General features: G+C 35.0%; 1 protein-coding gene across 6 annotated transcripts in view; it reads right to left on the minus strand.

Moving 5' to 3' along the window:
• The window catches only part of LOC143256967 (cilia- and flagella-associated protein 263-like), a 97,117-nt gene that overhangs the window by 50,814 nt on the left and 20,729 nt on the right, over positions 1-25,574 (minus strand). For all 6 annotated transcript variants that reach the window (XM_076514916.1, XM_076514911.1, XM_076514910.1 and 3 more), the window contains exons 3-5: positions 14,891-15,090; positions 8,989-9,144; positions 8,325-8,405 (exon numbers count right to left, since the gene is read on the minus strand). In XM_076514916.1, coding sequence (XP_076371031.1) covers positions 8,325-8,405; positions 8,989-9,144; positions 14,891-15,090 — 437 coding nt within the window. The remainder of the gene's footprint in view (positions 1-8,324; positions 8,406-8,988; positions 9,145-14,890; positions 15,091-25,574) is intronic.

Raw genomic sequence — 25,574 nt, forward strand, 5'->3', positions numbered from 1 at the left:
CTAAAATATATGTGAAAGGTCATTTAAGTGTGCATGATCCATGGGAAGGATGGGTTTCCACAGAAGTTCAAGTCCTCATATATGAAAAAATCTCATTACCTGTGAATGAAGAAGAGAATTCTGCATAGAAAATCATTAGCTATTTTTGACTACAACTGAAGTGAAAAAAGCTGGGTCCAGCTTAGATTCCTGTCGAGAAGAACTCCAAGAATTATGACGTATTGGTTAAAGAGAATGAAGGACATCTCCAACTAGACAAAGCAACCCATCCATATGTGTAGCTTTCCAAAGGAAAGAGTGTGTATGTGAAGCCTGAAGAGACAAAGCCAATGGCAATCACTCATCAATCCAACGATGGAACTGTGAACTGTGTAAATGAGCAAAGGCCTTGATCACCCAACAGAAATATAGGGAGTCACTGCCAGACCCAACGGTAAAATGGAGAACTAAAAGACCTTTCTTTCCATGAGAACCAAAAGGAAAGCAACACATCGAAGTGGAAGAAATTAGGGATGCAAAGCATATGAGTTGTCTACCTCGGTCATCTAAACATCCTGAGTAAAAATTCACTGAAGAGTGAGAAAACTCCAAATTGGACCAAGAAAGGTCAATAAAACAAGCAAGACTGAAAAATAATTACATGATGGCCAACACTTAAAAAGAATGAAAGAAAACAACCAAGAATAGAACCCTCGAATGGTTGTGACCAGAAAGATAGTATCCCAGTAAAGAAGAACTTGTACCAATAGATGCTGGCAAGAAAAATGTGATCTGGAGGAAAAGAAAAAGGAATATGAAGAGTGGAGAATGGTTCGTTGGTTAATCCAAACTTATTGGAACAAAGCAACTGTGCCATCTGCACCAAACAATTGGTAGAAAACATAAAAATAAAACTGTTAAAGATATAAAAATATATTGAGGTAAAATTAAACAATGTCCAAAATTCAGACAAAACTTAAATAGCATTAAAAAGGCCAATGGCTCATAAAAAGTTTAAAACACAAGGAAGATAGACAGTAACACTATCACCAATGACACTTCTAATGTCAAGTGTAAACATGCAGAAAAGACATCTAAAATGGTACTGCCACTCATGGTCATAACAATGGCACAACAGTAAAACATGGGCTACTATGACTTGAGTGTCATAAAGGCTACACACTGGTGAATCACTTCCAGATAAAAGAAAATGATTGGTTAAATACCTTTGGACATTGGCAACTTTCTGAATACTGAATAGTAATATAAAAAGGGGATAGGAAGTATACTTCCCACTAAACTTCCAAATCTTGTCCCATATGACTTGGGAACTGGTGGTAGAAGAGATACTGGCTGTGAACTTCATGAAGACACCTTTTGGCTTTGATGTCTATCCTACCAAGCATGGGACAGGCTCTCTGGAAAGCAATGCAGTTTGAAAGAGTCAGAAACAGTGACCTGCTTTTGAGTCTTCCATGTCTACTTGCAGGCAGGACTCCACAATAAATGAGGAAAACATAGAAAACATGTCTATGTCATAAGAATACATTGATCAGCTTCCTGGATGATACAGTCAGTCACTGCTACCACACAGTCATCTATTGATGGCAGACAAACAACAGCAGGATCAAGTTTCAAGAGAGCAGTGAGAGAGGGCCAGGTTTGCTTGATTCAACTTCCATTGAGGCATGCAAGTCAGGTGGCATCGGCCACAGCCAATCTCCTTCAAATCGACAGGAAAATGATCAATGCCTTGTGAGTCACTGTCAATCCTTGAAGAAAAGTGAGAGAGAACTGAAGGGAAGTAGATATAGAGACTAATGGTAGTAAACGACTGACTAAGTACATGAATATAGTATAAGAACCAGAACTGAAGTGAGAAAGGTTGTGATCTGAAAGCATACACTTTATGGAACAAGCCCTCCCATCAATATCAGCACCACCCTGAAGGGAATTTTGTCCATTAAAGTCCTCCAGGATTAAGAAGGAAGATGGCAAATGTTCAATTAGATCAGGGGTTCTTAACCAGGGGTGCCCGCACCCCTAGGGGGTGCGAAGATAATTCCCAAGGGATGCGAGGATGCCCATGAATAATTAAAGCAAATCTATATTTTTACATAAGAGTATGCTTTATATTTCTCCTAAGAAGAAACATTTTTGCTTCAGCAGTGTTCCGAGATAAAGTTAAACCTAAACCTGATTTCCTAATGAAGTGGTAAAGTTGTATCAGATTCCAATACAGGGTAAACAAACGGGTATGTCATTTGGATAGACGAGGAAGGGACGCGTACAGGACACGTGCTCAACACGGAGAGAGAGGAGGTTATCATCACGTCTCAGTCCACACCACACATCCGTGCCATCAACACGTGAGTTATGGTATCCCTGTTTCAATGTTGTTGTTTTTTCTGATGCATAACAGTAGGGTGGAAGATTGGTTATGTATTATTTCAGATTTTGCTTTCTACACATTTATTTAAATGAGCGATGGGTTGTTTACATAACATACATCATCACTGTAGCAATGTAGCCGTTACAATATTTTCATAGAATGTATTGTCATGCCTACAAATCTACTGATTAAACCAGGTATTTCAGTCTCTCCATCACATATTTTAGAGATAATTCATAAAAAAAAAGAAAACACCTACACATGAATGTGTTTCTTTTCCAGATTTGTCTGCAGTATGTCGAAGAAACGAAAGTGGAATGACGAATATGTCAAGTTTGGTTTCACCTGTACTGCAGAGAAGGATGGGACACAACGTCCACAGTGTATCCTGTGCAGCACACTCTTCTCCAATGCGAACTTGAAGCCATCAAAGCTTGATGAACATTTCAAGAACAAACATGGTGGCAGGGATGCAGGAAATGACATTGTGACATTAAGGGTCAAAAGAGCTAGGTTTGATCAGGTTGGCACATTGCCGACTTATGGATTTTCGCCAACAGAGAAACCTTTACTTCTTATGAAGTTGCATACCAGATTGCTAAATCAAAGAAACCCCATACAATTGGTGAGGAACTGATCAAGCCATGTGCCCTTGAAATGGCAAAGATTGTTCTCGGCAAGGAAGCTGAGAAGAAACTCCAACAAGTGTCTTTGTCAAATGATGTAATCCATAACCGAATCATCGACATGAGTGTTGACATCCTGGAACAAGTTAATGCTGACATCAAGGCTAGTCCAGTTAAGATTAGCCTACAAGTGGATGAATCAACAGATGTATCCAACTGTTGTCAGCTATTGGCAGTAGTTCGTTACGTGAAGGAGAAAAAAGTGGAAGAAAGTTTCCTTTTCTGTCAGTCCTTAAAGACAACTGCACAAGCTATAGATGTGCTTAACAAAATACAAGAATTTTTCTCAAGAAACGAACTTCACCTTGACAAAATTGGTTCAATATGTACAGATGGTGCACCAGCAATGCTGGGCAATCGTTCTGGGTTTGCTGCATTAATGAGGAAAGAAGTTCCTAATCTGAAAATCACTCACTGCTTTCTTCATTGTCACTCTCTTGCAGCAAAGACATTGCCCCCAGATCTCAAGAAAACTCTGGATATTTGTGTCAAGGTTGTAAACTTTATTCTCAGCCGAGCTTTGAATTATCGATTGTTTCAGTCACTTTGTGAGGAAATGGGTCAGGAACACACTGCTCTTTTGTACCACACTGAAGTGAGGTGGTTGTCACGTGGTCGTGTGCTGTTTCGTGTGTTTGAACTGAGAGGAGAAATTCATCAGTTTCTCCGTGAAAGGGTACAAGAACTGGCTATATATTTCAAAGAACCTAGTTTTGTTCAGATGCTTGCCTATTTGGCTGATGTGTTTTTGCTCTCAATGAACTCAATCTGTCTCTGCAAGGAAGGGGACTCAACATTGTGACTGCAAGCACGAAATTGGCTGCATTCAAAGAAAAACTTGTCTTGTGGATAAAGCGTGTGAAGATGGGGAATTTGGCAAATTTCCCCCGCCTGGAAGAGACAGTCACAGAAAATTCTACCCTGCATCCAGACTTTGTTGCAAAAGTTGTTGAACATATGCAGATGCTGCGTACTTCATTTGAGGGTTACTTCTCGTGTGGAGAGCTGCAAACCTATGACAACTGGATCCTGAATCCTTTCATGCAGAATTTGGAAGATGTCAGCGGCATCAAGGAAGATCTCATCGACCTTAGACACAATCGTGAAATCCTAATGGAGTTCACCAATAGTCAGCTGGAACACTTCTGGGCTTCTCAGCTGGAAGCATACCCTGCATTAGCGAAGAAAGCTCTTGAAGTGCTGGTACCATTTGCAACTACTTACTTGTGTGAACAAGGATTTTCTTGTCTACTTCACATCCAAACAAAATGCAGAAATCGGCTGAATTCTGAACATGACATGCGAGTGGCACTCAGTACAAAGACGCCAAGATTTGATGCCATCATAGAGAAAAAACAGCAGCAACGAAGTCACTAAGTTTACTGTGCATTACAGGCTAAATAAAAACATCATTAACAAAATTGAAATTAATTTTTCATTATGTACCCTGAATTTTTGTCTTGAAAAAAGGTATGCTGTATGTATGAAGATTAAAAAAAAATTTTTGATTACATCAACTTTGTATTTTTAGCTTTTTTTATATTTAAGTTTCCAGGGGGTGCGAGAAATGATTACTGATTTGAAAGGGGTGCAAACACTGAAAAAGGTTAAGAACCACTGAATTAGATCATCAAGGTTTGATTGATCAATAATGTCTCAAGGAGACAATTAGAGAGAATAAATAGTGTATGTATGACCCCAGAAAACCCAGAAGGCTATGGCCTCCAGGGGTGTATTAAGTGGCAAAGATAGGGTAAGCATGTGCTGGATGACAAGCAGTGACACCCCTCCATGCACTCTTCTATAGCACAACCTTTCATTCTGGTGTAAAGAAAACTGCTTAAAGGTAACTATGTTAGCAGGTTTAGGAATATTTCCTGTAAAGAAAGACCCATAGAATGACAGGAATCAATGTCATCAACAATAGAATGGAAATCTCGACAGTTCCTCTGTATCAAAGTGACCATTTTTATCCAGGTGGAGGAGAACTGGGTGGAGAACTCTTCAGTTTAGGACCATGCCATTTTTCTTTATTAGAAGGAGGTCTATCCATCTACGTAGATCCTGTACTGGGTCCAGTGGACAGGTGTCTTTTAGTAGATGCAGATTACAGCAACTGAAGGTGTGAATGAATATTTACTCTTCACTTTTGGGCCAAAAACGATAACCCCAGAGCAGGTGCCAGCAGTTGGAGCCATAGGAAGTGAACCAAGGCAGTCACAAAAAGGAATGGTTAGGACAGAGACAGAAAGAGATGTTGACTTGTCAACTTCTTTATCCATAGAGGGCAAAAGATTCTTCACATGGTTTGAGAATGACTCTGTTGGAGGCATGGAAAGATTTATCTGCACTCCCACTAAACAAGTGGAACAAAGTGCAGCAGCATATGTCCAAGTTGAAGTTAGGGACAATAACTTGCAAGTCCTGGAATAAGAAATGTTGTTAACCATTTTCAAACATTGGTGAGGGGTGAGAACCACTAAAATTAGCACAGGAGGGTCTAGTTCACACTCATAAGCATTGCAGGTTTTGCCAACACAATGAACACAATTCACAGAACCATGACAAGATTCCTTCAAATGACCAAACCACTGACACTGGAAGCATGTTAGAGAGTTTAGATATACTGCCTTGAGAGCAGCAGGCAAATATGGCAATGTAAACGTCAAAATTAGGACACTGATAGGCAGCATAACTGTTTCTTTGCAAGTGGAGATACGTTGCACTGCAGAAACTCCTTGACCAGAAAAACCAGCAAGGATCTCAGACTCAGGGATGTTCTTCCAATCCCTCTCAACAATAACTCCTTATGAGGGTTCAAAGTAGTAGGGTGAGTAGTCTCAATGGGTAAATAGTCAATGGCCTTAAAATTTAAGAGGAGTTTATTTTATTTTGGAGTAAATGTTTCCACCAATATGTCCTTATATTATTGCTTTTTGACTGACTTTGGAGAGCCAGGAAGCCCCTTTTATACATTCTCAACAAACAAGGGAGACATCTGCCCTATGGATTTGTCAGAGAGACAAATAACAGTCATCTATACATGGTCATTTAACTATAAACTATACTTTCACTTTTTTCTCAAGAACTGGAATATGGAATATCCATAATAAACAGAGAAACATTCAGTACCCACTAATCCCACCTACCATGAATTCCTAAGAGGGAATGCATTACAATGCTAAGCAAGGGCACTGCAGCAATGCCAGGGTTTTGTGAGCACCATATCCAAACATTAGCATCAGACAGTGTCCACAACACCCACTGAAAACTTCCAACTCTGGTATTCAGTTGACCCTAGCTCAACAGGACAATCCAACTAATGCTGGGGTAGCAACCAACTACAGGAATTCAAGGCAAAAGTGCTCAACCACGAGGATCCTATCCTCCTCTTCATGAGTTGCCTGCACATCAAACATGTGAGCAAATGTTCAAATTACAGATAAGATAAATTGAAAGTACAGAACCTTCACTGGGAGCTCTCCTCACAACATACAGGAATTTACACTGAGAGGCACACATTAAGCACCCAAGTTACTACAGTAAATGCAAGCCATAAATGTGGCTCACCCTCAACACCTGAAAAGGTGGTCCTGAGAAAATGGAGAAAGAAGGAGGGAGTGATATAGTAATGAGGCATAATAGGGTTATGAATGTCAAAAAATAAAAAACGAAAATTAACACTAAGGTACCATTTTGCATTCTAACGTGGTTGGAAGACCTTAAAAACTAAGAGGTGTAACTTATGGCATCAAAAAAAGGGCAAGGAAGAATTGAAGGAGAGAGAAACCGTACAGAAAATAATGTGCACCAACAAGTAGATCCAACTAAAAGAAAAGCCAATAATACAGTGACAAAGAAAAGGGAAGTAAGGGAGGAAACAAGTCTCTCCTGTGAACCCCACAAAGGCCCTGTGTAATGACATGGTGAGAAGGAAAAGGTAATAAAGAATGGGTGAAAGGGTAAACAAAAACAGAAAAACTGGGCTTGTGATAAAAACTCGACATTTTCAGAATTTGATTCCTATGCCTAAATGAAAAATTATAGTTTCCGAGAGTCCAAGAAAATATGCAGATTTCAGTATATAACTAGGTTGTAAAGTAAACTGTATGGACCATGATATCAGTATAAAAAGGGTAAATTAACAAAGAGACAAAAGATACCAAAAGATACTTTTTAGGTGTCAACTATTCTTTGCCATAAAGTGTGAAAACCTTTGTAGGTTTAGCCCTAAACTGCATGGCAAAGGAAGGAGGTGGTGAAAAGCTGTTCAGAATGTCAGTAATTAAACTAGATACATCAGAGAGTGATGTATCTGATACTGGTACAGAAAACCTAATAGGTCACATGACAGAATCAAATTTACAAGAAAAAAAAGCCACATCTACTCCATCCCCTGGGATACTGAAGCACAAAGCCACAGCAATGATAAATGTTTTACAGTCACTGCAGTGGTAAATGTTTCAAATGAAGTGATAGCCATAATGCAAGTTTGTGAATTGAAATAAGAAAATCTTGAATTGGCAAAATAAATTCAATTCACAAATTGTCACATAAAAACACTGAATGAAAAAATAACTAGATCACCTACCTAACAAATCAGGCAAAACAAAAAGAAAAAAGTGAAATTAAACATCTCTATACTCAAGTATGTCAAACTGAGAACTTGATTCTAGGAAGTTAGTTGCAACAAGGTGTGTCACACTTTTCCTGGTGGAGGGTTGTTGCATGTTACAGTGCAGCTGCACCACATTAAATATGTAGGGTAGATTAAATATGTAGATTAGATGGGAGTATCAAGGCCAGTGGCAACCAAAAATTTATGCATATAGAGAGCAGCACTGAATCAGAAAAGCTGTTAAATGAGAGGAGGTAAGGTATGGTATAGGAATTCAAACTGTGGTAGGGAAAAACAAAATATATTTAATAAACTGCATTCACTTCTTCTAATCAAATCCATATTTCACAGTACATACAAAAGAAGTTGTACTAGTAATGTTTATTACAAGCTTAATATCAAACTTTATTAATCCCATGACATATAATTTGTTTTATATGTAATAAATCAATAAAAATGAAATAAAGCTGTCACTATTTTTCATAAAAAAAGCCCTAATATTGTAAATATTTGTAATTCATATAAGCAACTGATTACCAGAATGTACAGTACAACTATTAAAGTCTTTATACTACAAAGTACTCAGCATGCATTAGAAATCTCAATGCAAATTCAAAAATTCAGGCTCAAAATTACATAAAACTCAAACCGTTTTCATTTGTTCTAGAACTCGTTGATACTGCCCTCTCAAGGATATATATCGCATCCTCAATTTTTCTCTCAGTATATCCTAAGCATTGTAAAAAAATATAACACTGTTAATTGAGCACTGTATTATTTATAGATATATATATATATCTTTAAGCTTTTTTTAAAATTACACTTTTTATTACTTACCAAAATCAAAACCCTGTGGATTTCTATTATACTATGTTTATCATGTAATAGTAAAACAAGTTAGGGTGATTCGAAAATAATTAATTTTCATATTTCTTGGATACTTGATAGTCTTATTATACTAACATACTAACTATTGCAGTGTTTCAGACTAGTTTTATTTCATTTGAAAAAAAACAACTATTTCTACCCTAAGTGATTGTCACAAAATATTACACTGGGATTTAATTCTATAATACACAGTCAAACATTTTAGAAGTATAAGTTAATATTCATTTACCTTCATATTACATTCAAGATAATCAGGTTATTGTTAGTAATTAGAGAGTTCTTGTTGTATTTAGTTGCATTGGTATAAAATTTTAGTTTCTGCATAAAATGTCTTATTTTAACTAAATTATTTTATTCATTCTTTAAAAATAAATGCAGAAGGAAAATAAATGTGTATATGATACAGTTTCTTAAGATACATTTACCTTGGCTTTAATTTTGTCCTGAAAATACCTCTGCACTTTTTCTGCCATCACATTTCCTGTCCGTGAATGAAAAGAGCCTTTTGTAATATCTCGTTCAAAGTTGGCTTGTGCCTTTTTCAGTTCTGTAAATCTATTCTCTGACTCTTCAATTTCAGCCTATAAAACATGTTAAGAGCTGTTTATCTTATTCAGAAAGACCTATTTAAGTCTGTTCATTGACTTCTCATAATTCTAAGTGAAGTGTGCCTAAAGACAACAATTTTTTAAATCTCCAGTCTTAAAATAAAGGATGTAAAAACTGACTATTTAAAAAGATTTACATCTAGCCCTTTATACAACGTTACCACTTTATGCACAGGGTAATTCTATTGCACCAAGCCTTTATCAGTAAAATTAACATTTTCCTTATCTGAAAATAGATCTTTGATCGATACTTATCCCCCTAAACACAGCAGTTATTTCTCATGAATCTAACTTTAAGATCTTGTGCAGGCTACTAACCTTGAGCTCACTCCACTTAAGACATATATTATAACATGAAATACCAATAGGAGAATGACATATCCTTCACATACAATAGATTCCCATAACAACCTGCAATAAAAATTAATTTTATTCTTAGGCATGTGGAAGTATCTACAGAAAAAAAAAACATTTTCAAGGAAAGACAATTTGAACTTTTAAAACTATAATGTTTTCCTCTCTTCAAACAGCAGCTGAAATCCAACAATGATGTGATGGAGGAGACACTGAAATTGCTAAAACCTAGATAAGCTCCTTCTCCTTCAGAGAAGATGGCTAAAGGAGAAAGCCCATGGAGTATGATACACTATAATGAGAACTTGCTAGAAGGGTAACACTTGGGAGAGACTCTCCTGCCATACTTTGCATTACATGGTTCTACTCACACAGACTTTCTCCAGAAATATTGCACAACTGATAAGGAACTCTCCGCTAATCAATCCCATCAGCTAGAGTTTCAATGATCTTCTGTGCTTCATTTGATGACAGGAAGGGAGGAATTACATTGAAAAGACACTGAAAAGAGAGATAGTATAAGGTTTAAACAATGCTTGGGTGCATGTGAGAGAAACCAAATTACAGATCCAGTTAAGAAAAGAAATCACACACACAAAAAAGGTGGAAGTTGCTGATATCTAGAAACATATATACATATATATATAAAGTAAAAATGAACTAATCACGAACTTGATATAGAAATTAAAGCTTCACATGACGGTATTAAGGTCGTTTATTTGCAGTTACGAGTTTCATGCTTCACTGATCACATGGCATTATAAAATGGTGGGAAAATACAGAATATTACTATGTTCGATTGTTGATGAGAACGTCATCAGAGTCACGTGATTTGTAAAGTTTTTCTTCATAAAATTATTCATACCACTATTTTAGAGGAATTTCATTTAATTCCGACTTATATTCATGGATAAAATGTTTTTCCATAGTTTTTCTGGTTTGCTCACAGTCTTTTCCAACCTTATAGAATGGTATTACACTGAATTTCAGGTGTTTCTTTCTTCGCACATTGGTCTAAATGTTTACTCAGTCCAATTTGTCACAATTCTGGGTGATTTATCTGTTGTCTGTGGATAGTCATTCTGTTCTTTAATTGGTCTCAAGTTTGCCCAATATAATCCAATCTACAACCTGCACATTTTATACAATATATTAGATTTTTTGATGTACAGTCCATCTCTGTGTTGACATAAAAGTTTCTTCTGAACTTCTGAATTTTAAGTCTTTGCTTTCCTGAATGAGTTCACATGTTTTGCAACATGGGTGACCACATCATTTGGCCCCATTTTCCTTGGTAGACTGCTTAAACTCCAAATTTGGAAGAATTCTTTTCAAATTAGGGGCTTGTCTCTGGCTTTGTACCCAAGTTGAGTTAGCCAGATTTTGTAGACTTTCTTTTTCTGATCCATGGAGTATTTCTTTTGAAGCTTGGATTATCTTGTATATATCTGTATTATATGGATTGTGTGTTTGTACAAATGTAATTATTTTGTCATCATTTTCTCTTTGTTTGACTGTCCTCAGGGTTTCTGCTGGTATATTTTTATCTCGATCTATTCCTGTCTCAATTAAAGTTATTAGGTAGTTATTGGGAGAAACATTTAATTCATAAATATAAGCCAGTATCAAATGAAATTCCTCTAAAATAGTGGTATGAATAATTTTATGTATTTTCCCGCTATTTTATAATGCCATGTGATCAGTGAAGCATGAAACGTGTAACTGCAAATAAACAACCTTAATACCGTCATGTGAAACTTTACTTTCTATATATATATACAAACACCACTTGTTATAGGCCAAGTGGTCTTAGAGGAATGCCTCATCTCTTCAGTGAGCATTAGAGTACAATTAGTAAATAGTGAGGGTTTGAGGCAAAGCAAACCTAATTAGGCAACATCCAACACAGAATGGGATCCCAACATCACTGCTTAAAACTAGGGTTGCTGAAAATAAAAACAGAAATGAAAGGAAGTGATAAAACTTTCTCCTATGAATGGCCACATGAGGGAGATGATATCCACCAGAGGAAGATTCAACTAGATCATGCACAGGTACTGGGAGTAGTCCACATTACAAGCTGAATAATCTCCTTCAACAGACAGATAAGACAAGAAGCAAAAGATAGGGTGATACGATGAAAAGAAACACAGTGGAGATGGCAATATTCCATGGATATATCTCAATATACCATCCTAATGAGTTGATGAACCCAACCAGTTAATGTGACAGGGAGTAAATTAAGGGAAATGGAAGGGTTCTATGAATCAAAAGTTGTAACATAACACAAAATACTGTAATGAAAAAACTGGACAAAAAAGCTGATCAGGATTAGAATGGGAGTACTAGTGGGAAATGGAAATTAAGGAAATGAAAGTGAAAGTCAAACTGATTTCATTAGCAGCATAGTTCTGAAAAAGAAAGTGTCAATCTGGATAGAGGATGACACAGAAGGAATGGTAGAGGAAGCTAGTAGCATTAAAGGCAGAACTATCCAAGAGATGATGTCCACAATCAATGTGAATTAAATTGATCTTGAGAGGCAGATGGTAGGTGAAACATGAACACAAAAATTCAAAGAGAGGATGGGAAAGCTATAAAGAACCACATTCAGATCCCAATCAGGCAAATCAAGGAATGTGGAGGATGATGCATGACTTGAAAGTAGTAATAGAAAAGAGGAAAATGACAGAGTAAAACAAAATCAGGCAAAACCTGGAAAAATAAAAAGTGTTCAAATAATCAAAGTGGACAAGCCTTCATCAAACAAACTGGTGAAGAATAGAAAAAGATGAGGAAGGGAAGGATAAGAAGGACAGAAATCATGTCAAAAGACCAAAGGTGGAGGACACACTATTACCTGTGGTAAAAAAATCAGACAAAAGCCATGCATAAAGACAGTGTGCAGACATCTAGATGAACAATGTCTGACCAAGGTCAACAGAATAGTGACCAAATAAAAAGTAAGGGTAGGAGAGGCTGTACAAGTAAAGGTTGGAGCAATGGTAATGCTGGTTGTGTAGGCCAAATTAGAGCCACCAGTAGGATAAGACACAGAGTGGTTTGGAATAAGGACAAAACTCTGGAAAACAGTTGAATAGGAAGGTAAGCACAGATATGAAATCCAATTAGTGGCAAAAGTATATATATATAAGGTGTCCCCAGCTGATAACATACCCACCTAAAGACCTGTGAATCAAGAGACCACACCATGAGAAGAATCTTGTTGGAAGGAGATAAATGATCCACCATCAGATTCAGGGAGCCAAGAAAAAGGCAAGTTAACACCACTATCTGGTGACTATGGGCTAATAAAATATACAGGATTTAAAAACATAGAGACTTGGAAATGGTTCCCTCTAGCTCTGTGATATAAGTGACCCCTAACATTACCTAATTTATGTTCTAAAATGTATACAAGTAAAAGCAGTTGCCAGTTACTATAAAATTCAACTTGATTGTCAAGAAGTTAAAAATATCATTAGGAATGTTTTCTCTTCCTTAACATTTTCTTAGAATATGCTTCTTATGTGGTGATTGGAAGTGTTTTTTTTTATTCTAAAACAATATATATAAAACTTAATTACATGATATAAATAAAATTTATACTTATGTTATCCAGAACTGTAATTATTTGTAATATACACACAAAAGAAATTATATACATATCTAAAGGTATTGATTTCTGAGCTAAATGAATTATAGTTCAGTACAATGTTTTGAATCAGTATTTTTAAATTTGATTTGATATGTTTTGAATTCTGCACAAAGCTACACAAGGGTTGGTTATCTGTGCTAGTCATCCCTACTTCAGCAGCAAAAGACTATAGGGAGGGGGCAACTAGTCATCATTACCCACCCCTAACTCTTGGACTACTCTCTTAATAATGAACAATGGAATTGACTATAACATTATAATTTCTGCCACCACTGAAAGCACAAACATGTTTGGTGGGTCAGGCTCCCTAACTATCTGGTCATGCCAAGCCACTTTTAAATATGGAAAGGCATAGATGATAAGGCTGATAAATTCTTAATCTAATTTCTAGATTGCACTGCACAACAAAGTTTTTGCTTCTTGAACACTGTTGGGTGTTCCTTATAGATTTTTGGCTGCTGATCATGAAAATCACATCCAAATTTGCCTATCACATACTGTTTCATCAAAATCTTCAGTTTTGCTACAATGGAAAAACAATATCAGGGCAACTGGAATCTGTCAATGCTTGCTGACTACTGTTGGACACTGCAACGTGATGTACCGGATATTGAATACAAACGAAAATCAGGAGCAAAACACTTTTAATTATGTTGAACTTAATAGCATATTAAAAACATAAATGCAACTAAATACGTTATTGCCTGTAAACAGTTAACTGTCTATTTCTCAGAGTTCCTACGTGATGAAGCAAAACCAAAACTATATTTGTGCATACCCACCAGGTACCTGTCACAATCAGCAAAATCTTTTTAGGAAGCAAAACTTTTCAAAAAAATTGTTGTGCAGTGTTATTGTGATAAATACATTAACAGAAATAAATGAACAGCAGTAATATTAAAGGAAAATTTTTCATTACTGCTCATCAATGATATATGTATATATTTCACAAATCCTTTTTGTAAGTTTCTAATTATTATTTTCTTTATGCTTAGATTATGACAAACAAAACTGTAGTTTTTCTTGCCAAACTATAGCACTAAAACTATTTGAAAAAAGTAGTAACTATTATTTAAGTAATATAAGTTAGTAAGAATAATATTTCAACAGCTATAGTTGTAAAGTTATTGTTTATATACAATTATGAAATACGATGCATGATAAGTCAATACTTTGTGATAACACACATGACTATATGAATAATATTACCTCTCAACTAGTTACACATACTGTATCTGCAGTATAACATATAACAAACACATGGAAAATGTAAATATAGTGAAAGATAAACCATTGATTATAACAGCCAATCATGATACAGTAATTTAAAAAAAATATTGTAATGTATTTAAATATTCCCAAACATTTTATCAAACTCATGGTTAATTGGTGGTCACAAAGAAATTGAAGTATCCATTTTTTTGTTTAGAATTTCTGGAATATTGACCTGTTGACTAGGATAGTTGATAATTTTGAAATTTTTGTGCTGGGTGAAGATGAAGGTTAATTTTATTGAAAAAAATTGAAGACTTAGCAGAAACAATGTGATCATATTTATTGCCTTCAAGAAGATATCAAAGAGGTTATAGAAAATCAAATATCTTTAACACTCAATGACTTTGATGTGAAATGCCTTCATTGTATTTGTTTTTCTTTAAAAAATAAACTTTCAGATTATCACTTGTTAACATATTTTTTGGCAATTACCTTTAAATTTTCCAGTTTTGATTCTGAAGTTTTTTGAAATTTTTCCCTAGACTCTCTTATCTCATCAAGCTCTTGAAGCATCACATCAAGCTTCTGCTGGATTGTTAGGCAGGACTTTTTGTCTGTACCCAAGCCCCTTGTCTTAGATTTTCGCCTATGACCATGGAGATCACTTGTGGATAAAATACGAGACTGTGTTCCTGAAACATTTGTCAACTGCACTTTACAATAAGTTTTCATCACTTGTGTAAATGAAACTTCCAGTATTATAGCTTCATTAAATATTTATTTTCAAGCTACAAAGTCACATTCTTACAAATAAAAAAAATAATTGTTTTTTAGAATGCACATGAATAGATTTTCAGGGTAAGGAAACACTTATAAATTGTGTTACATTAAATCAATTATAGATACACAAATATATATATTTAATATAAAACATTTAGATACTTATACAAGCTTTTATAAAACTAACATTCTTCCAATTAATACTCTCTTTATATGTATACTTATCTCTGTATTTCTAATCAGACGTTTGTAGAACTAACATTTCAAACATCCTTTTAATCTGTCATAATGATAGGTCAACTTTTATTCATCACTTCATTGATAAATACCTCCTAAGGACTGACTATGACAGAGAAAATATAATTTTCAAATGTTATTTTTTTACACACCTGTGACTACAAATTCATAATGATGAATTTATTGAAAAAATAATTCCAATATAGAAAGAGTTTCTCACCTGTGTTATGCCTAAAAAAAAAAGTACTTTGACAGGTTTGTTAGTTTTTCATGATTGAATGATTTTGTACTGGATACAAATTTGAGATATATATTGTGGTGCCATGGGCCACATTACCTGATGAGTTCTGTTAGTGACGAAAGACATTATGAGCAGAAATTTGCAATACGTAAAACACTTGTCTGAAACAATGTTTTTAAACACATCTGATTACATATTATAATCTATAAAGGGCTGTGAAGAAAAATAACTGTAATCAAGTGGGAATTTAACATTTTGTTAAACTTATAAAGCTCCAATATTTCACCATTTTGGTGTTTTACATCAGTTTCAGTGTCTATTTCACCAACATTTTGCATATTCAAACATTTACAGATGGAAGTAAATACAAATTAGCCTTTTTTTGGAAGTGCTTCTTCAAACAAAATATGGGAACGAATTATTTATCAGGATCTATAAGCTTAAACAAAAGATTATCAGATATATGCTCACACGAATTGGTCGAGGTGGTTGAATCTGTGGAAGTATTTTGAAGGGTGCAGAAGAATTAAAAACTAGAAACAGCCAGGCTCTAATTGGAGAACCACTGTGATATCTTAATCAGGAACCTGGAAAGGATGACAAATACAGATAAAAAAAAACAGAGGTAATGACAAAACCAGGGACTCAAACACTATTGTTCTTTATGAAAATAAGAGGTAGACAATAAGACAAGACTTGCAGAGGGTAATAGATGAAGATACTAAACATCTCTCAAATAACCATATCAGAAACTGTGCTACATATAGCACAGTGAAACTAAAAGTGTTAAACCCATGTCTGAAAGACTACTGATGATAAGTAAAACATTTCTATTGATAAACTACCAAAGAAGAATGCCAAATTAACTGTGCCAATAAGGATGCTATCCAAAATGTCAATCCTAGATATTGTGTTACAGACTACATAAAGAAAGGTGTGAAGTGAATGAATGTTGACTGCCAAAAGATGAATGTTCAACTAAAACTGACACAAAAGATATGGCAAGAGTAGAAAGGGAAGAGGCTGGCACTCCTGAAGATTCTGGAGGAACGGAAACCAGGATTGATCCAACCAATGTGATGCTACCAGCAGATGTTAACAGGATGTAAAACAAATTAGTGCAAGAACCTTGAATAACAGACAAATTGATGAAGACCCTTTAATCCTTTCTGTGAGCATCAATGGTCAAAGCCAGAGGGTTAGGTATAGAAGACTAGAAGGATTGGAGCTAATCATTCCAGTGTGTGACAAAAGCATCTACCTATAAAACAGCCAGGTATAGAAATCCTCAAGAGAGGAGTCAACATGCCCTATGGCCTCTTTGTGATGAAGGTCTTGGATGGCTTAAGCTCAATATAAAATTTCACACATTTACATTTTTTAAACCTTAACCAAAAAAACTGAAGATACTCTACCCAAAATTAAAACATAAGCCTCAAATACCCAAGACATAGACAATCACACCTCCCTACTCATCAACATTATCTTAAAGCAATAAACAACATGGTTTCCAGCAAAACTATCACTTCTAATTTAAATTCACAGAAACTCAAACCAGAAATAAACCATATAATCCATGAAAAAAACAAGACTCCACTGCCATTTTATCAGAGCCTGTCACAAGTCACTTTAACACCTTAAAAACAAAATTAACAATCAAGTAAAAAGACTAATTAAAATCTAGTAGCAACATAAGAAGGCAACCAACCTTGAGCTCTTCTGCCATAAGTTGCAAAAGGTCTGCAACAACACTGTAAACACTAACATAACTTACAATAATTCTATAGCACACACAAATAAAGAAAAGAAACAACCTGTTCTCACACTTCTACACTGACACTTTCAGCATGATGAACCACTCTACTTTTGATAGCCAACACAATTAATAATCACATTAACACCAACTAGACCATTTTAAACCAATCATTACCAGTAGATCTAAATGCACTCTCTTACAAAAATAAAAATCATCCTTGAAACACTTGGCTCTCTATGTAGATAACGTCAACAACACAATCATCAAAAACTTTTCTGATAATATACTAAAACATTGAGCCTCCTTATTCAATACATCCTTATTTTCTGCATAATATCTGTCAACTGGGGAAGTCCACAATAATGAAAGTTATCCCCCCAAAAAACACAAGCCTTATCCTACCAAAGAGTTAAAAATTATAAGCCTTGTAAATACATTAGGAAAACTTATGGAAAAAGCCATCCAACAGGCTGCTACATAACTTATAAAGCAATAATATCCTCAACAATAACCAAAATGCAAGCAGAAAATACAGACAGACAATCAATCACCTAGAAAGATTAGTTTATACACCAAGGGTTTAACTGCAATCATTTCACAGTTGCAGTCTTTCTAGATGTAAAGCAATCATTTCATACTGTTTGGCACAATGCTGCTTGGAAGTATAAGTTAATTAAAAGCAAATTCTCTATACCCATTATCAGATAGTTCTGTAGCTTTATCATTAACAAAACTGCTAAAGTTAAAATTAATAACAGCATGTCCAGCACATTTACACTGAAATCAGAAGTCCCCCAGCCCAATACTCTAGATTCTCTTCGTACATGTATACTCTCATATTCTAATGATACTGCTGTTTGGAATACATCATGTGATCCACTCACTGTTACATCCAGAGTCCAGGGGGTATTAAATAAATGAATTAAGTGATGTAACAAATGGAGTGCATTTTCAATCCAATCAAGACACAGGAAGCACCATTTCACATGAAAATAGGAAGACAATTCAAAATATTGGAAAAATCAAACTTACATTATACAGTTCTCCCATCACCTTTGAAACAACTTATAAACTTTTAGAAATCATGGTAAACTCATGCCTTTTGCATACCACTCACTACAACAATATTCTCAAGAAAACAATCACTAGACTGGCATTGCTCCAACAAATTGGGGGTATGAACATAAGCTGCAATAGCCACTCAACCATTAAAATTTACAAAGCCTATATCAGACCTCTAAATGAACACAGATAATATGCTGAACACATGATACAAAAAGACTGAACACAAACAGCTCACTGCTATGAACCCAGCATTCTGTCTCCCAAAATACACTCCACAAATTTATGTCAGCAACCTCACTGACCTACAACTCATTAAGGATCATATTAACACTCAAGCCAAAAAATACTACAACAAAGCCAAAAATAATATAGAAATGACCAAACAAGAACAATTTCAACCCTAGCAGCCACACATTCAATTATATTAATAACATTTAGCACATATGTATTAATTAATTGTTTCCTTAAGAGTTTCACATCTCCAGCATGGGTCAGGTAAATTATTCACATCTCACCCATGAAAGCAGGTTTTCTCTGGGCACTCCAGTTTCCCCTTGTTTTAAACATTCTAAGGATATAGGATTATTTTATCCCAGCTCCCTGAAATGGACTGTTAATCTAGCAAGTCAATCAGACTCCCTTTAATCATTTGATCATAATATCTCTTTATCTCAGAAATATATTCAAAGAGAAATGCACTCACTCAATCTGCATCTCTAAGCTCTAATACTCATCAGCTGCACTCTCTAACTGACATTATCAAATGCACATGTTCCCCTCTGACTACAGAACAATGGTCTCTTCACTGCTCTGCTAGCGTGCTTGGGTTGGCATCTTCCTCATCTCTGTGTTTGTGTTAAATATTAAACTAAACCAAGTGGCTCTATCAAAACTTGTTTGGCATTAATCTTTTCACCATTGAGAACAAAGAGAAATAAAAATCTGTGAACACCCCAGGATGTCTTTCAGTCTCCCAAATATTTTTTTGAGGCTTGAAAGATTTTCAAATCTAAATTCCTGCCACAAATTTGTTTTCTGTTAATAATTATTCCCAATGATTAGATAGACAGAGAAAAGAAACTTTCATTGAGATAAAGTTAAAGTGTGTTTCACAATGGCATTTCCTTAGTACATAATAGATGTATGAATAGAAAATAAAAGTGCCATTATTAAGGTAACAAACACAACAATTATAGTTTTATTGTGAAAATAATACTGAAAATAGTATAGCCAAATAACACACATTGTTCAAAGTGTATATTGAACTAGGCCTCCTTTGAACTTAAAGATTCAAGGTTAAACAATTTTTGGAATACTAAGTTTATTTATTATACCTGCTATTGTGTAGCCATATAATGTGAAGAACTGAATAGTGATCAATGCCACTTTTTCTCCACTTCACCTATCCAGTAATAGGTTTTTCTCCTAGTAACTATAAAGCACATTCATATTAACAATACATTTGCCATTGGTCTTCTCTCCAAAACATTACACTGAACAATCTACAGGAACTATTTCTCTAACATTAGATGTTGTGCAAGAATGTTTGTTTGTTTTTGAATTTAGCGTAAAGTTACACAAGCGCTATCTACACTAACCGTCCCTAATTTAGCAGCGTAAGACTAGAGGGAAGGCAGTTAGTCATCACCACTCACTGCCAACTGTTGGACTACTCTTTTACCAACAAATAGTGGGATTGACAGTAACATTATAATGCCTCCACAGCTGAAAGGATGAGCATGTTTCTGTGGCGGGAATTTGAACCCACGATCCTTGGATTACGAACCAAATGCCTTAACCACCTGGCCATGCAAGAATGCAGAGAACAGTAATGTAATTCTGCGGTGTTCACAATATTGTTTAAGGATCACCAATCACATTATCTCTAAGTAAGGAATGTTAGATTTAAATATTTACTGCACAGGATGCCTAGTGAGTAAATTGATGGAAAAACATCTTGACAGCAAGTGCCAGTTAATCAGTTCATGAATCATGTAAAAGACAACCATCCAGTATTTTAAAATAACACTGTGTTTCTTGTGTTTGACATAGTTTTTGTCTTACTCATTGTGTTTAGTCTGTTTATTTCTTTGATAAAACTAAGTTAGTTGAGTTAAATTCAAACTCACTTTGTAATTTACCTAATTAGTCTTCTACATATAAAGTAGGCCAACCTAATCCTAATACATCTTTGAGGAATTAGATGAATCTCAGTATACAGCACCATTAAACGATGTTGAAGATAAAGTTTAATTGAAAACTATGATAAGGCTCAGTTTTTAAATGCTTTTTTCTTCACCTGCTTGTAACTAGAAGATAGAAATAATTCTGGTCCAAAGTGCTCTAAGTAAAATACTGAAATGGAACTGAATCATACAGATTTTAATCCCTGAAAGATTAAAACAGACATGGCACTGAGAACAAACAAGTTCTTCCCAAGATTTTATAGGTCAAAGATCAGTTACTTAATCAACTATCTTTCATTTTTTTACATTAATAACCTGATGACTTGAGTTGTTATCATTACTCTTATTTTTAGAGGATGATAACAGTTGCTCCAAAAATTATAACTCCTTTTATTAGACTGGTTTAATGTGAAAAATTCCAGAGAGCTCTGATATAAAAAAAAGCTTTACAAAATCAAGTAGTAAAATATATCATAAAAGAAAGCCAAAATGAATTCACCATGGAAATATCTTGAATACTACTCTATAATATTTTTCTTTTTTATTACTATGTTGCTTGCTATCCCAAAGATGAAAAGGTTGTAAACTTGTAGAACTTACATTTTGAAATTTTTTTAATAAAGTACTGTACAGAAAAGATCAATTCAAAATATCATGTGGCAGGGTTACTGAAGAAAGACTAGTTAACTGAATTATCAGTTGGTTTAGAGAGGACAAAAGGTCGCTATTAGTAGAGTCCAGTCAAACTGGATTCTTATCATGATTTTAAATATGTTGCAACCAAGGGAACATCTTGAAGCAGTAGGTGCAGTGACTGTGTCTAACAAAGAAAAACTGACACTGTGCTCAAGTCCCAGCAAGGATATATCAGCAGCCAACACAACCACATTGGCTCTAAGCAAATTGACAAAGCTTCTCTGGACTTATGGTCTTCCCATGATGTTGCAATAGATGCTGACAATGTTTCCAATAAACATTTTCTCCAGAATTGAAAACTAAAGTGTCTATTCCAGATGAGGGCAGAAGGGTCATTTCAAAGACAACTATCAATGACTTTCCATCTAAACAAGGTAGTTGAAGCTTCCAGTTTCAACTAACTAAATGGCAGTTAATATAAAGAAGGATCAAAAGTGAGCTGTATCTGCTGCTGTTTCCACTCTGACAATCTGGCAGAACTCAGGTCAGTTCTCAATCAGTGAATTTGGAAGGTGTAGCAAACAGCTTGCACCAAACACATTAATGTTCAGCTCAGCTCTCTCATGGGTGAGTAGTGCTTAGTACATATCCATAAGGAAACCAAAAGGGGAAGAAATGAAGTTACCAGTTGATACAGAAGCTGTCAGGATCCTGGTTAATCACATCAAGTGCTATGAGTGAAGCACCTCTTCAACCAATTAACACTGACTTTATCCTTGTGAATGAAAATGGGCAAGAAATGATTGGGAGACATGTCTCCAATTACATTAGGGTAGAGTATACCACAGAACAAAGGTTTTCATTGCTAAGTTTTGATTATGGAATTGATATGCTCATGAAGAATTATCACAGCAAGATCATACCTAATAGCAATGGACTGTACAAGTGCATGCTCCAAAAGGAGTACCAGTATTTCTGTGTACACAAGTGCACTTTTTCTTGTCTACAAAACAGGCAGCATTAGTTTGAACAAAGTCTGTATGGTGAGAGTCCCAGTGTCAACCTGTACTTATGAGTAGTTTGTTATCCAACTCCCAAATGGAATAGTTATCAGAATAGCAAATAAAATAGAGGTAACCAAAACTAACAGCATATCTATTGTGTTGCTTCTAAAAAACATTATGTGACTTCAGACACATTTAAGATTACCAGTTGAGGATTGCAAGCAATTTTGATTCAATACAGTAGCAAAAGCTCAATGACCTACTGACTATATATACTGATGTGTTTTGGGGATCATGATGGTTGACCGGATTGAACTAAAGTAACTTATTATCATATAGAGAAGCAGCCAGTACTGTAATCCTAAAGCCAACAAAGTATGTGTCTGTGTGTCCATCTACAATAGCTACTGTCAAGAAGGAAGACATGCTAAAGTTCTGCAATGATTTTAGATGAGTGAATGTCTGAATGCACTGAAAGGTGTCTGAAGGTTCCACACCTTAAACCTAGCATCCAGATACTAACAATTCAAACTAAGTGATGAAGGCAAACTAAAGACACTTTAGGCTCCTGAGATTTCTCATTTTAAAAAAATGATTTAATTTGAAAAGCTCTTAAGAAACAGATAATGGACAAAAACCTACCCCTTAAAAAGTTGTTAATTTATCATATCTTTTGTTAGATAACAGAAAAACATGTAAAACTACCTGTTTTTAGAATGCACTCAATAAGATCTGTTCAAATATGATCTCAAATCCTATTTTAAACTGGCTTTCATAACTACCTGAACTTAACATGATCTCAGTTACATTTTCTCATAAAAAGTGTTGTGCATCAGCTGTAGTTTCTTAGATCTTCTTATTCCATTTAAACTATAAAATGACCAAACAAGTTTCTCTGCAATAATCAAAACTAAAAAATGAAACTTAAAAAATAACACAAACCAGTTTCACAAGGTAATATTTAGTTAGCATTCCCTTTTATTTTAGTACTGCTTCACATCAACATGGCATGCTTTCAATGAGATTGTGCAGATATTCCTGAGTGATTGACTGCCATTCTTCTTCAAGTACTTCAAGAAGTTCATCTTCCATATTTGACTTGCAATCTTTCATTACTCAGGTTAACTCAGCTCATAAATTTTCAATCAGATTGATATCAGGTGGTTCACTTAACCATTCTATAGCATCAGTTCTCTTATTTCTAAGATATCTTTTAATGACTTCACAATCGCAGAGAAATATGTTTGATCATTTTGTAGGCTAACTGGAATAAGAAGATCTAAGAAACTACAGCAGGTGCACAATACTTTTAAGAGAAAATGTAACTAAAATCATGACAAATTCAGGTATTTACAAAAGCCAGTGTTAAAATTAGGATTTTAGATCATATTTGAACAGATTTCCTTGAGTGCATTCTTAAAACATATTGTTCTACATATTTTTTGTTACCTAATAACAGATATAACAAATCAACTGCATTTTCAAGGGGGCCACTTTTTTGTCCACCCCTGTAGCTTGTACACATTTTGCATCATGCAATTTGGCTGTGTAGTGTGCCTGCCTTTTCTGAAAGGTTTATGAAGATTACCCTGAAGAAGTTGATATGGAAGAAAAGTCTGGTCTACGTTAATAATGTTTTGATATTTGGCCACACACTTGTTTCTGCTACTAAAAGCCTGTTCTTAGTACTACAAAAAATAAGAACAGCATGAGTGAAATTGAAAGACAGGAATTATTATATTTAAAAACCACAGTGGTTCAAGACTGGCCTCAACCTTTCAACAAATGAGAAGACCATGATTTCCTTGCTTTTGTGTCTATTACTGATACTTCTTGGTCAATTTATCCAAGACAGCCAAACCATTATCTGTTCTCACTAAAGCTGATGTATACTTTGGGTAGATCAAGGGATATTGAATATTGAAATCAGCAGTAATGTAAATGGGGTAGTGTCATTGAAGTTGTAAGATGGATTGTAATGTGTACTAATATATATTAGTCATACATTTACTGTTCTTAAACACAAATACTGCATAACACAAGATGAACTACTTGCAGTTGTGATTTTACCAAACACTACCTATGTGGTTTATAATCTGCCCTTCAGATGGACTACACATCGCTGAACTAGTTCATAAGCTTTACAAATTTGAATAACAATTGGATACCAATTTTGTAGTAGCCCTACATTCTCCAGGCCTGCAACACAGAAATGCTAAAGAACTGTCTCACAATACAATGAATCCTTCTTGATGACAAGAAACCCACTTGAAATAAAAATATATCTCAGAATAACTGGTATGGGTATTAACACTTTTATTGATAAGCAGAGAACAATGTTTCAACCTTCCAAGGTTACCTTCAGGTTAACACAGAGAGTTTGTAACTGACAACTGCCTGACACATGGACGATAAGTTGCAAACCCTCTTTGTTAACCTGAAGATGACCTAGAAAGGTTGAAACATTGTTCTCTGCTTATCAATAAAAGTGATAATACCTATACCAGCCATTCTGAGATACAATGAATCTTTGTTCCTTCAAAGAATATCTTGACTCTAGATTCCATATGGGAGTTAATGTTATTTCTGCTACAGCAGCATTCAAACATATGGTGAAATATTCTACTGAAGACTGGATATCATGAGTAATGCTTCAAGAGCTCCAAAGAGAGCAAAGAGCAACTGAAGAACCCAAAACAGGAAATGGATACTCTTTGCCATGCAAAAAGGTGATTGAAAAACATATTATTAACGCATATAACTTCTGACACTTGTACAAGTATATATGAAAGCAAGAAGACATGCTGTACTTTTGTTATCAACCAACAAGATGTGGGTCTGAACCTGTTTATAAGCTAGCAGTTCTCAGATCTCTGAGGCAGAAAATTCTTTAGACTTTGCATAAGAAAATAATTGGAGGTCAACAATGTGTTACACACAATTGTTTTAATGTACAACAGCAATTTTACTGGCCACATATAAGTCAAGAAATTAAGAAGTAATGTTAACATTGTACTGTTCCACTGTACAGAAGAAAAGCCAGCTCGGATGAGGTAAATTTCACCATAATGAAATATTTGTGTAATACAAATTCTAATTATATATACATTTAAAACCTTTCAAGAAGTGCATTTTTAATGTATATAGCATACATTGTGGAGAAAGAAGTAGATTAAAAAAATGTTATAAAGACACATGGATACTAGTGAACCACAATTTGAAATAAGGAAGATAGAAAATTGAAAACCATCACAGTAGTTAGCTCATTACA

The sequence above is a fragment of the Tachypleus tridentatus genome, chromosome 7, assembly GCF_004210375.1.
Source record: "Tachypleus tridentatus isolate NWPU-2018 chromosome 7, ASM421037v1, whole genome shotgun sequence".
NCBI lineage: Eukaryota > Metazoa > Arthropoda > Merostomata > Xiphosura > Limulidae > Tachypleus > Tachypleus tridentatus.